At 46.3% G+C, this 12,268-nt stretch overlaps 2 protein-coding genes across 8 annotated transcripts in view; one reads left to right on the top strand and one right to left on the bottom strand.

Annotated features, from left to right (window-relative positions):
- KLHL18 (kelch like family member 18) overlaps nt 1-11,789 on the bottom strand; it is a 61,485-nt gene extending 49,696 nt beyond the window's left edge. Inside the window, exon 1 of one of the 2 annotated variants that reach the window (XM_004034047.3) lies at nt 11,308-11,789. In XM_004034047.3, the coding sequence (XP_004034095.2) occupies nt 11,308-11,616 (309 nt within the window). In that variant the 5' untranslated portion in view covers nt 11,617-11,789. The remainder of the gene's footprint in view (nt 1-11,307) is intronic. The other variant, XM_019023380.3, reaches the window with a different exon arrangement.
- The window catches only part of KIF9 (kinesin family member 9), a 51,578-nt gene continuing 51,076 nt past the window's right edge, over nt 11,767-12,268 (top strand). For 4 of the 6 annotated variants that reach the window (XM_063703743.1, XM_019023377.4, XM_055382218.2 and 1 more), the window contains exon 1: nt 11,780-11,907. In XM_063703743.1, the coding sequence (XP_063559813.1) occupies nt 11,810-11,907 (98 nt within the window). In that variant the 5' untranslated portion in view covers nt 11,780-11,809. Of the gene's footprint in view, nt 11,908-12,268 lie in introns of all 6 variants that reach the window. The other 2 variants (XM_004034044.5, XM_031009883.3) reach the window with 2 other exon arrangements.

Below are 12,268 nucleotides of genomic sequence, written 5' to 3'. Positions count from 1 at the left end.
GATGTAAGCTCATACTCAAAAAGGCTTGGCCTACTCTGCTCACTGCTGCACCCTCAGCACCTAGAACAGTACTTGGCACATGGAAGGTGCTGACATACCTGCTGACCACCCTGCTGAATGAAAACGAAATGAGAAGCCACTCAGAGCAGAATAAGATCGGAATTAAGCCTGGGGAAAAACAATCTGTTAGTAGCTCATTCCCTAGAATGAAATCTGTTTTTCCCTAGAAAAACAATCTGTTAGTAGGATCATTCACTAGAAGGTCGGTAAGAATTCTCTCAACATACTAGTAAAGTTAAAGAAATCCTGGGTTAGGTAAAAGATGAAGAGGATCTCAATTAGGACAGTGGTTTACTGAGCAGCTATTATGTAGATACCTCAGTAAATAATTCAGTCACAGCCCTGCTCTTGTGGAGTTACAACACTATAAATAATTATGTAATTACTATTGTAATAAGTGTCACAAAATACACATAAGAGAGGATGAGCCAAAGACAATCCCAGAGTTTCAACTGTGCACGACTAGATGGATTGTGTGCCCCCCTAACACAGAGGAAACAAAAGATGGGCAAGGGTGTTCACTTTAGACATAATGAGTATGAGGACCCACAGGACAAATGGGGTAGAAATATAGGTTTGAAAGCTATTTGTAATTTGCAGATGATGCCAACACACCTTTACTTGGAAGACATGTTAGCACGACTTGTTTTGCTGGTCCTCAAAATAGCTCTGTCAAGGTTACAGGACATTTAGAGCTTACAAACCAACCCAAGAAAAATAAGCTCACAACACATCTGCATCTCCTAAATATGTACCTCTTAGAAGGCAATTCCTTTTAAGTGACCATTTGAAGTGCAGCTACAGGGCTGAACTAATACAATTTGATTCTTAACAGCTGAGGCACTAAGTACAAAAATAAAGAGTAGGAAAGATTACTCCTTAGCATCAGATGTTTCTAATCATTGGGTTTCAATAGAAAGACAAATTCTGTTTTTAGTGTCTACAGTCACAAAGCACTATAAGCAATCTCTCTTGCCCACCTGGTAACAAGTCTTCTTGAGCTAATTATCTTTTGAAAATTGGATTAAATATAAATAACATACAGTTTACCATTTTAACCATATTCAAGTGTACAGTTCTGTGGCATTAAGTACATTCTACAACCATCACCACTATCTGTCTCCAGAATTCTTCATCTTCCCAAACTGAAACTATACCCATTAAACAGTAACTCTCCATTCCCCCTCCTCCCGGCCCCTGGCAACCATCATTCCACTTTCTGTCTTCATGAATTTGACTATTCTGGGTAGTTCATATAAGTGGAATCACACAACATTTGTCCTTTTGTAACTGGCTTATTTCACTTAGTGTAATGTCTTCAAGGTTCACCCATGTTGCAGCAGAATTTTCTTCTTTTTAAAGGCTGAGTAATATTTCACTGTATGTATATACTTTTTTTTTTTTTTGAGACAGGGTCTCGCTGTTGCCCAGGCTGAAGTGCAGTGGTATAATCATGGCTCACTGCAGCCTTGACCTCCCGGGGCTCAGGTGATTCTCGCACCTCAGCCTCCCAAGTAGCTAGAACTACAAGTGCGTACCACCACGCCTGGCTAATTTTTGTATTTTTTGTAAAGACAAGGTTTTGCCATGTGGACCAGGCTGGTCTCAAACTCCTGGGTTCATGCCATCTGCCTGCCTTGGCCTCCCAAAGTGCTGGGATTATAGGCGTCAGCCACTGTGTCCAGCCATATACCATATTTTGTTTATCCATTCACCCAGTGGTAGACCCTTGGGTTGCTTCCACCTTTTGGCTATTGTGAATAATGCTGCTGTGAACATTGGTGTACAAGTATCTATCTGTTCTTGAGCTTATTTTTTGAAAGCTTTTTTTTTTTGAGATGGAGTTTCACTTTTGTTGCCTAGGCTGGAGTGCAATGGCACGATCTCGGCTCACTGCAACCTCTGCCTCCTGGGTTCAAGCAATTCTCCCGCCTCAGCCTCCCGAGTAGCTCGGACTACAGGCATGCGACACCACGCCTGGCTAATTTTGTATTTTTAGTAGAGATGGGGTTTCACCATGTTGGTCAGGCTGGTCTCGAACTCCTGACCTCAGGTGATCCACCCACCGTGGCCTCCCAAAGTGCTGGGATTACAGGCGTGAAAAGCATTTTTGTGTTCTGATCAGCTATTCAGAACATTCTGCCCACATATACCATTATATTGGGTCATATTTGAAATACAGATCCCCTATTTTGCCTGCCAAAAGCCAAAGCTCTGACCTTTACCTTCAAGGCCCTGAGCACAGACTGTCTGTTTCACTGGAACGTAAGAGCCATCAGGGTCTCTGGCCTGCCATTCTGCCACCAGCTAAGCAACCTCAGCTTCAACTGAGACAGAATGGGAGCATGGTGTCTTTAGTTAAGACTTTGGAAACATTCTGCTTCAAGTTCCAGCAGAGCGCGAAGGCTTTACAAATGAGATGCTAAATTTAACAGTAACTTCTATGTTACTTACTCACTCACTAATCAGTATAGTCCCATGATCACCTGTAGTAAGCTGGGAAAATTTTTTTCACTTCCGGTTCATTTGTATTCTTTAACAAGAAATGCTTCAATTCCTAAATACTGTGTTGAAACTACAGAAGTATATGCTAGAGCAATAAATAATAAAAATAAAACCTACTTCAAAAGCCTTAGAGGCCCTATCAGTATATAACAGGTCAGTAAACTATAGGCAACGGATTCAGCTCATGCTTCTTTTGTAAAGTTTCACTGGAACACAGCCACACCCATTCATTCATACATTGTGTATAGCTGCTTTTGCACTATAGCATCAGAGTTAAGTAGCTCCAACTGAAACTATATTACCCACGAATCCTTAAGTATTTACTATCTGGCCCTTTACAGAAAATGCTTGTTAACTCTTAGTTCACGCACCTTGGTTCACCCACTTTTGTCCCCAATTGGAAAAAAGTGGTGATGTAATCAGCTGCTTGGATGTTCTTCCTAAAGTCTTCCTAAGCTAACCACAGGCCAGCTGGCTGGTTCCATGCCAAAGAGGCAATGACAGTGCCAATACTCAACAAGTTCGAAAGTAGAAAGGTAGCTGCCATGCTTGTAATTTGGGAAGGGCTAGGAACACACATTTAGAAAAACAATGTGGTCTCATCTTCCATCAACTAGCCTACAAGCTAAACCAAGTGGGGCTAAGGGGCAAACAATGGAGTCTCATGTACAGAATAATAAAGGAACCGTCTGCAGTTAAGAAACATCCCCAAGCACAGGCTTCTTAAATGTACCTGGCGAGCCAGTCAGCCAGCCAGCAAACTCCAGAAGCCTTAGGGTGAACATGACGAATGTTGCTTGGCTGGTAACGGATAGTCTAGGCTGTACCTCCAACTCTCTTTCCCCACCCACATGTCAGGCAGCATAAGGCTCTCTAATTCACCTAATTGGTGTCCAAATTTAACAGCATTATTCACAACATAACTTGAACAAGGAGATTAAAACTGAATTTTTGATAGGAAATTCGTATAACAAGTGCTGTGCCCCTCAAGGAGCATGTTCTTCCTCTCAGTTCTTATTGCTCATTAGAAAGAGACAAGGCTGGGCCAGGTGTGGTGGTTCATGCCTGTAATCCCAGCACTTGGGGAGGTGGAAGCAGGAGGATCGCTTGAGCCCAGGAGTTTGAGACCAGCCTAGACAACAAGGTGAGGCCCCATCTCTCAAAAAATAAACAAAATTAGCCAGGCGTGGTGGCATACACCTGTGGTCCCAGCTACTTGGGAGGCTGAGGTGGGAGGACGGCTTGAGCCAGGGATTTCGACGCTGCAGTGAGCTGTGATCCACCACTGTACTCCAGCCTGGGCAAGAGATGAGACCCTGTCTCAAGGAAAAAAAAAAAAAAAAAAGAGGGAGACAAAGCTAACTACATAGAGAGAGATAAACCTAACTACATGAAAAATGTCAGTAGAAAACCCTGGGAATGAGCAATATTCAGAAGCACAAGTTTTCCAGTACAATGTCATTTCAAAATCAGAGTCAAGAATTCATATGTCTAAAAGACTAGTAGAAAAAGCCTGCATCTTCTCTCCTGAAATAAAATGTTGGTGTGGCATCTGCACATTCACATCTCTGCCCTCTGTGCTCAAGAATGACACTAAGGATGCTTTGTTCCCTACTCTGCTTCATACCATCAGCAGGGCAGGTGAATAATCTGACAGGATGTAAAAGCATGGCTTCCACCAATAAACAGCTGTGTTAGATCTCAGCTGATACAGCTTTGTGCCATGGGCAAATCCCTTAATAGCTCTAAGCCTCAGGGTTTTTTACATCTGTAAAATGATGGCTTAAAAATGTTTTTATTTGTATAAATTTAGGGGTACAAGTGCAGTTTTGATACATGGATATATTGCATAGTGGCAAAGTCTGGCTTTTAGTGTAACCATCATCCAAATAATGTACATTGTACCCAGTAATTTCTCATCCCTCATCCCACGCGTCTCCATTCCACACTCTATGTCCATGCATACACATGTAAAATGATAGCTTTGATAGGGAACCTCTACAATTCTCTTTTTTCTTTTTTTGAGACAGAGTCACGCTATTGCCAGGCTGCAGTGCAGTCGTTCAACCATGGCTCACACTGCAGCCTTGACCTCCTGGGCTCAAGCAATCCTCCCACCTCACCTCCCAAAGTGCTGAGATTACAGATGTGAGCCACCATACCCAGCCTACAGCTCCTTTTAATATGATTATTCTAGCTCTATAATTAACCCTGTGTAACTCACTGTACTATATACACAACATAAAAATGGCATGCATCAACAAGCCCTTACTTCATTTCCTCATATCCTTCTCCACCTACTCTTTCATCACAAAGCCAGTGGTGATGACAAATTAGGCAAGATTCCAGATTCAAATGTGTAGCTCCTGAAGCCAATTTCGTGAAAACTGTGTGCCTACATTTAGTGGGTAACACAAGAAAATATTCTAATACTGTACTTTTCACCCATGGAAAAAACATTTCCTTCTGAGGGCTAAATTATCAGAGCCAGGTTCGAAACCTCAGCAGGGGCCTTGGGAAAATGCTGAGAAGACTAATGCCAGCAGATCTTTCAGGAACCATTTATCAGCGGTTGCAAAATAAAGGGTGTGTGTCTATATAGGGAGCTCCTCTCTCCTTTAAGCTTATGGCCCTGTGAATAATACTCAGGTTTGGTGACCTCATTCTGCTGTCACTCAAAAAGAAAATAAATGTGTGAGATAAAGGGAGAGCAGAAATATATGAATTTCAATGCCTTACAGAAGCATAGGGGAAAAAATAAATATATAAATCTGGCTCCAAATCTCATGAATAAGAAGAAAAACTCATTAAACCTAGCAAGTGTGCCCAACTGGCTAGACCTAGATGAATCAGACAATGCTTCCTGAGCCTTGGGCTCCTGGCAGCCCAGAGGAAAGGACACGAAACTCAACGCCGGGAAGAGGGGATGAGAGCGTCCATGGACACAAATCTCTCTACCTAGGCCAAGCCTTATGCCAACAAGTCTTGCACTACAATCCTCATAACTTTTAAGATAAAATGATTTGCCAAGGAAAAGGACCATGCGCTTTTTCTCATAACAGGTTCAAGCCATGGGAGATACAGAATGTGATTTTTTTTTTTATGAATATGTTACTCTTTTCTGCCATGCCTCTACCTCACTATCCGACAGGCTTCCAATGAATTTAAATTTCAAGTATTTTCCAAAAGGAAATTAAGCCTAGGTTCAAGTGTTGGCAGTTAATTTTGAGAATGTGGCATGCCTGCTAATATTTATTTTCACGTTCTCCCTAAAATTCAGGAAGATAGAAAAGATGACACGCCATTAAGGATGAATACAGTAGACCTGAGGTAGATTAATTCACGTGGTAGCAGCTGAAATCAGTTCATTTACCGTCAGTGACAGAAAAGGCAACAGGAGAGCATGAGAGAACACCTGACCCTGAATATGGAGACGAAGAGTCTAGTCCCAGTGCTGCTTAACTCAACCTGTGACCTTGAGTGAGTCCCTTCCCTTTCTGGGCTTGGGTCTTCATTTGTAAAGTGCAGGCTAATGAATTAGTGCAGTGGTTGGCAAAGTCTTTTTTTTTTTTTTTTTTTTTTTTTGAGACAGAGTCTCACTCTGTCCCCAGGCTGGAGTGCAGTGGCGCAATCTCGGATCACTGCAACCTCCGCCTCCCAGGTTCAAGCGATTCTGCTGCCTCAGCCTCCTGAGTAGCTGGGACTACAGACCCGCGCCAGCATGTCCAGCTAATTTTTGTATTTTTAGTAGAGATGGGGTTTCACCATGTTGGCATGGATGTTCTTGATCTCTTGATCTCGTGATCTGCCCATCTCGGCCTCCCACAGTGCTGGGATCAGGCGTGAGCCACTGTGTCCAGCCAGCAAAGTCATTTAAGGCAATGAACATTTTGTCCAGATAAAATCATTCAAAGTTCAACAGAAGCTAAAACAAATTCAAAATGGCAGGTTGAACATACGAATTTATCTCCACTCCTTCTAGAAACTCCATTAAGTTATTATTAATAAATATATACTACTGGCCGGGCGTGGTGGCTGATGCCTGTAATCCCAACACTTTGGGAGGCCGAGGCAGGCAGATCACTTGAGGTCATAAGTTTGAGACCATCCTGGCCAACATGGTAAAACCCTGTTTCTACAAAAATTCAAAAATTAGCCATGCATGGTGGTATGTAGCTATAATCCCAGCTACTCAAGAGGCTGAGGCAGGAGAATCGCTTGAACCTGGGAGGCGGAGGTTGCAGTGAGCCAAGATTGCGCTACTGGCTTTGAGCCTGGACAACAGAGCAAGACTCTGTCTCAAAAAAAGAAAGAAAAAAAAATACACACACACACACACTACTGAGCATTTACTACATGATTATTTGAAGTACATTAACTAATTGAATCCCCAACACTCAAGTAGGTGGTGATGTGCATTTTACAGACCAGACAGAGAATCACCAGTGTTTAAGGAAGCTGCTCATTTTCACAGCTAACAAGTGGCAGACCCAGAACTCAAACATAGGCAGTGTGGCTGCAGAGTCTGTGTGATACTGCCTTTCGGACTGATGATCAAGGAACAGCAAAGCTCTGAAGGAAAAAGAAGCAGAGAGAGACAGCACATTAGAAGGGTCAACAAAATTTTAGAAGAAGAAAAGAAGACAAATGAGTAGTAACTGACTTAGAGGATACTGAGTGTTGCGGATGGCAAGCCACTGAAGAATCCCCTCCAAAATGGAACCACTGGAGGTACCAGTTTCCTCTGAAGTTGTGAGCAAGAAGAACGGCCGAAATCAGGAAGTACTGGTCCCCCTCCCCAGACAAGCAACTGCAGAAGACTGGAGGTTTACTCTTCAGACAGGATGAACAAGAGCCTCTGGACCTGGGTAACCAGGGCACCACAGAAGACAAGGAAGTGGTACCATTTAGGGGGATTAAGTGAAAGTCTGCATACAGAAAGGAGAACCTCCAGACCTCTCCTACCATAAGGCTCCCAGAATAACAGCCAGGCTTATACCACCTAGGAAGAAGCCTGGAGGAAGATCTACGGACTTTGAACACATCCCACAGAAAACGACAGGTCCATCACCCTACAACCATGGCTCTCAGAACGTGGTCCCAGACTAACAGTAGCATCACAGGGGAACCTGTCAGAAATATGAGTTTTCAGATCCATGCCAGACCTAATGAATCAGAAATTCTGGGTGAGGTCCAACAACCAGCGTTTTAACAAGGCCACCAGGTGATTCTGATGTCCACTGAAGTTTAAGAACCACTGCCTGACAGGGAGGCCCACCAGTCAATAAAACATCTCACACCCAAAAGCTTCCAACCAGTTTTTCAGTGTCTGTTCACTTGAAAAACACTGTGGAGTCACCAAAAAACTGAAGGAAGACTTTGACAAGAAAGAGAGACAAAATAGATTTCCCAGGACAGCTCTGGTGGCAAGTAGTGAAATGTGCAGAGCCTGGTTTGCATGCTCTTTCCCCGGTCCCACCATTATATTGCTACAGAGCTACTCCTTGGGCTCTACAATAAAGTTTTCAAAATCAGTGAAGTAAATGCTCTCTACAGTCCCGTCCAGCTCTAGCCCATGCGTTTATACTAGTCCTTCCCACTGGAGGCTTTTTATTAAAGAGAGAAAAAAATAAATATACTGGTCCTTATGTTCTAGATCCCTGAAGCTAACACAGCAATTCGGGCTGACCGTCTCAGTTGAAACTATGTCTGATTCTTTTTTTTTTTTTTTTGAGACAGGGTCTCACTCTGTTGCCCAGGCTGGAGTGCAGTGGCACGATCTCGGCTCACTGCAGCCTCTGCCTCCCAGGCTCAAGTGATCCTCCCACCTCAGCCTCCTGAGCAGCTAAGAAAGACTAAAGGTACACACCACTACAGCTAATTTTTTGTAGAGATGGGGTTTCACCACGTTGCCCAAGCTGGTCTCAAACTCCTGAGTTCAATGCAATCCACCTGCCTCGGCCTCCCAAAGTGCTGGGATTACAGGCGTGAGCCACTGCACCCAGCCATGTCTGATAATTTACTTGTCCCTTTGAATGAACAAGCAATATTCTGCTAAAAGATTACCATATTCAGTATCTGCATTAAATGTACTATTAATACTTTATGTAGAAGCATCTGTGACCATCCCACGCTGCCATGCCCTTTTTGATTCCCCGTGTCTTATAAGATTCCCCTGGTTCACCCTTACAGCCTAAATCTTTTTTTTTTTTTTCCCCAATAGAGACGGGGTTTTGCAATGTTGCCCAGGCTGGTCTCAAACTCCTGGGCTCAAGCGATCCACTCGCCTTGGCCTTCCAAAGTGCTGGGATAATAGGCGTGAGCCACAGTGCCCAGCCTACAGCCTAAATTTTAATCTGGAAATTCACACCTATTACTGCTTTTCACTAGTCTCTATTTACACCAAGTGTTGCTGCCAAAACCGGATCATTTTTCTGCTTACAAGTTTCTAGTGGCCTTAACATCTTCTACCATGTAATCACTGTGGACAAAAACTTCTAATTTACTTTTACTTCCTCTGCTTCCTTTAGTCTAGCTCATTTTTTCTCAATTCTCTTGGTTCCTCTTTCCCATATGAGAAGATCTCACGCCTTCTCAGATCACTTCACTCCTCTCCTGGAAAAACAACCTTCTTCAGGAGGGGTTTAGAATGATGAAAAGGGCCGGGCTTGGTGGCTCACGCCTGTAATCCCAGCACTTTGGGAGGCTGAGGCGGGCGGATCACGAGGTCAGGAGCTCAGGAGCAGTCTGGCTAACGTAGTGAAACCCTGTCTCTACTAAAAACACACACAAAAATTAGCCGGGCGTGGTGGCGGGCGCCTGTAGTCCCAGCTACTTGGGAGGCTAAGGCAGGAGACTGGCTTGAAGCCAGGAGGTGGAGGTTGCAGTGAGCCAAGATCATGCCACTGCACTCCAGCCTGTGCCACACAGCAAGACTCTGTCTCAAAAAAATAAAAACAAAAAAACCGAGGCTTACAGAGATTAAGTAACTTGCTCAAGGTTACAACTAGGATTTTAATCCAAATCCTTCTGCTTTCAAAGCCATACTCAACCATCCTACTCTACCATCTCCAGAGGTCTGACTCAACTATGTTGCAGAAGAAAAGTTTCCTTAACCATGTAGAAAATAAGAAGAGCAGGCTGGGCGCGGTGACTCACGCGTGTAATTCTAGCACTTTGGGAGGCCGAGACAGGCAGACTGCTGAAGCTCAGGAGTTCGAGACCAGCCTGGGCAACATGGCGAAACCCCGTCTCTACTAAAAATAGAAAAAATTAGCCAGGGGTAGTGGTGGGCGCCTGTAGTCCCAGCTGCTGGGGAGGCTGAGGCAGGAGAATCGCTTGAACCCAGGAGAGAGAGTTTCAGTGAGCCGCGATAGTGCCACTGCACTCCAGCCTGGGCAACAGAACGAGACTCCGTCTCAAAAAAAAAAAAAAAAAAGAAAAAAGAAAAGAAGAGCAAAAGGATCTCTGCATAGTTTTATTTTTTTTATTTATTTATTTGTGTGTGTGAGTGTGTGAGAGAGAGAGAGAAATAGGAGAAATAGGATCTTGCTGTGTGTGTGTGTGTGAGAGAGAGAGAAAGAGAGAGAGAAAGAAATAGGAGAAATAGGATCTTGCTGTGTTGCCCAGGCTGGAGTGCAGTGGTGCGATTACAACTCACTGCAGGCTTGACCTCCTAGGCTCAAGCGATCCTCCCACCTCACCCTCCTGAGTAGCTGGGACTACGGGCACAGGCTACCATGCCCAGACAATTTTTTATTATTTGTAGAGACAGGGTCTCCCTACATAGCCCAGGCTGGTCTCCAATTCCCCCACTCAAGTGATCCTCTCGCCTCTCAAAGTGCTGGGATTACCGGTGTGAGCCACCATGCCTGCCCTGTTTGTTTTTTTAAACAGGGATCACCCACAGATGCTGAGAGCTTTCCAGCTAAAGCCCAGCAGGGAGCCCCACTCTTCATCTCCCCAACCGGACGTCTCCACATGGTTCGGTGGCTTGGCCAGGGAGCAGCACAGCCTGCCTCTTCCACATGAAAAGACCCAGGCACAGGAGGGAGGCTGGCTCTAGCGACCAGAATGCTGGTGGGGAACAGGTGGTTAAGATATCTTTCCCTCTTAATATCAGTCAGCATCCCTCTCCCCACGCGGCCAGCAGGCCCAGCCCCGGGGACCTTTGTGGTGGTGAGTGGTGCCTTCCAGTATGGGGCAGGGTGGCTTCCCACCTCAAAAAATTTCCAGGTAAGATTTTAAAAGCTCTTAAGAGACAAAGTAGTAATTCAACAATTAAGGGCAATGATTCCTAAGGAGAAGCCTTCTCTTCTAGAACAGCACAGCCAAGTTCGACAGGCACAAAGAAATATCTGTAGTGACAAGAGAGGGTGCTTCAGTGGTGCCCATCAGCATGTGGGGCCGGCCACCGCCCCTGCCTCCATAGAAGGTAAGTCCATTTTCTCTCGTCTGCATGACAGAAAAAGGAGGCTGTCACCCCAATGTCTCCCACTCCAAGGGCCTAAGCGGCGCACCTCTCAACCTTTCCTTCCAAGGGCTGAAAGGTTGTCCTCTTCCTCTCCCCACTCGGCCCCGATCCCGTTTTGCTCGGCACCTCTCTCCCCACTACTTGGCCCCCCTCACACCTCTTCTCCCCACCCCTCTCCCTGCTAGACCTCTCTTTCTCTGTCCCCCGCCCCTTTTTACTCCCCGCTCGACCCCTTTTCCCTCAGCCCGCTGCCGCCCAGTCCGCGGTACCTTCAGGGTCACGTCGCACAGCTTGCCCTGCCGCCGGATCTCCTCCATGACGCCGTAGCCGCGACTAGGCAACTCAGACACGGAGAAGTGCACCAGATCCTCCAGCTCCTCCGCGCCGTCCTCCACCATCTTCCCCGGCCGCCGCAACTGCGCAGGCTTCGCCGGCCGGCTAGACACTAACCAGGGCGGGGCGATAGCGCACGCCGACAGCCGCTCGGAGCGCGGAGCAGCAATCGGACGGGCCTCCGCGGCCGCCGTAGTTGAATCTCCTCGGCGCCGGAAGCCCCGCCGCCCCGCTTCCTGGTTCATGTGAGGCCTTCGTTCCCTCGCTATCTCGACCTTGACTTCGCATGTGCATCCGCCGAAGTCTTTCTAGATCAATCGGCCCCATCTCTCGTCTTCCCGATTCGGCCATGACCTCACCCGTATCCTCGACGTAGGACCTCGGACTTCATTTCCGCCTCCCCGACACTTCCGGAATCCCCGGAAGCGACCCGTTGCCATGGCGACTATGTACACAGCCAGGCAGCCCCGCGTGGGGAGTGCAGGTGGTTTCGGTTGTGGCAGTCGCGTCCCGGGAGCGTCGCTGCCTGGTGAACGGTGAGCAGGGGCTGCTCGCCGGTGGGAGTGGGGAGACGGGAAAAGGGTGTGCGCCCGGACTGCTGAAAGTGGCTGGGGTCCAAAAACCGCTCTATCTGGGGGTTCCCAGCTGGGTCGCTCATCTCTGAAACCCAGGCGAAGGAGGGCTCGACGTCGCGGGAGTCCTTTCAACCTGACCGCGGCTTACGGTCTTCGGAGCTAATGTTCATTGGTCCCACAAAGGGGTCCCACGTGGCGCCCAGGACATAGAGGCCGTGAGGCAGGGAGCCAGAGGTCGTCTGGACTCTTCCGCACTAGTCAGTTTTCGAACTAGAGGGGGCTTTGGGATCACCAGTCGGAGCCCTTCGTGTTACAGATGAGG

The sequence above is a fragment of the Gorilla gorilla genome, chromosome 2 (assembly GCF_029281585.2).
Source record: "Gorilla gorilla gorilla isolate KB3781 chromosome 2, NHGRI_mGorGor1-v2.1_pri, whole genome shotgun sequence".
In the NCBI taxonomy this organism is placed as follows: Eukaryota; Metazoa; Chordata; class Mammalia; order Primates; family Hominidae; genus Gorilla; species Gorilla gorilla.
This window is presented reverse-complemented; position numbering and strand designations above follow the sequence as displayed.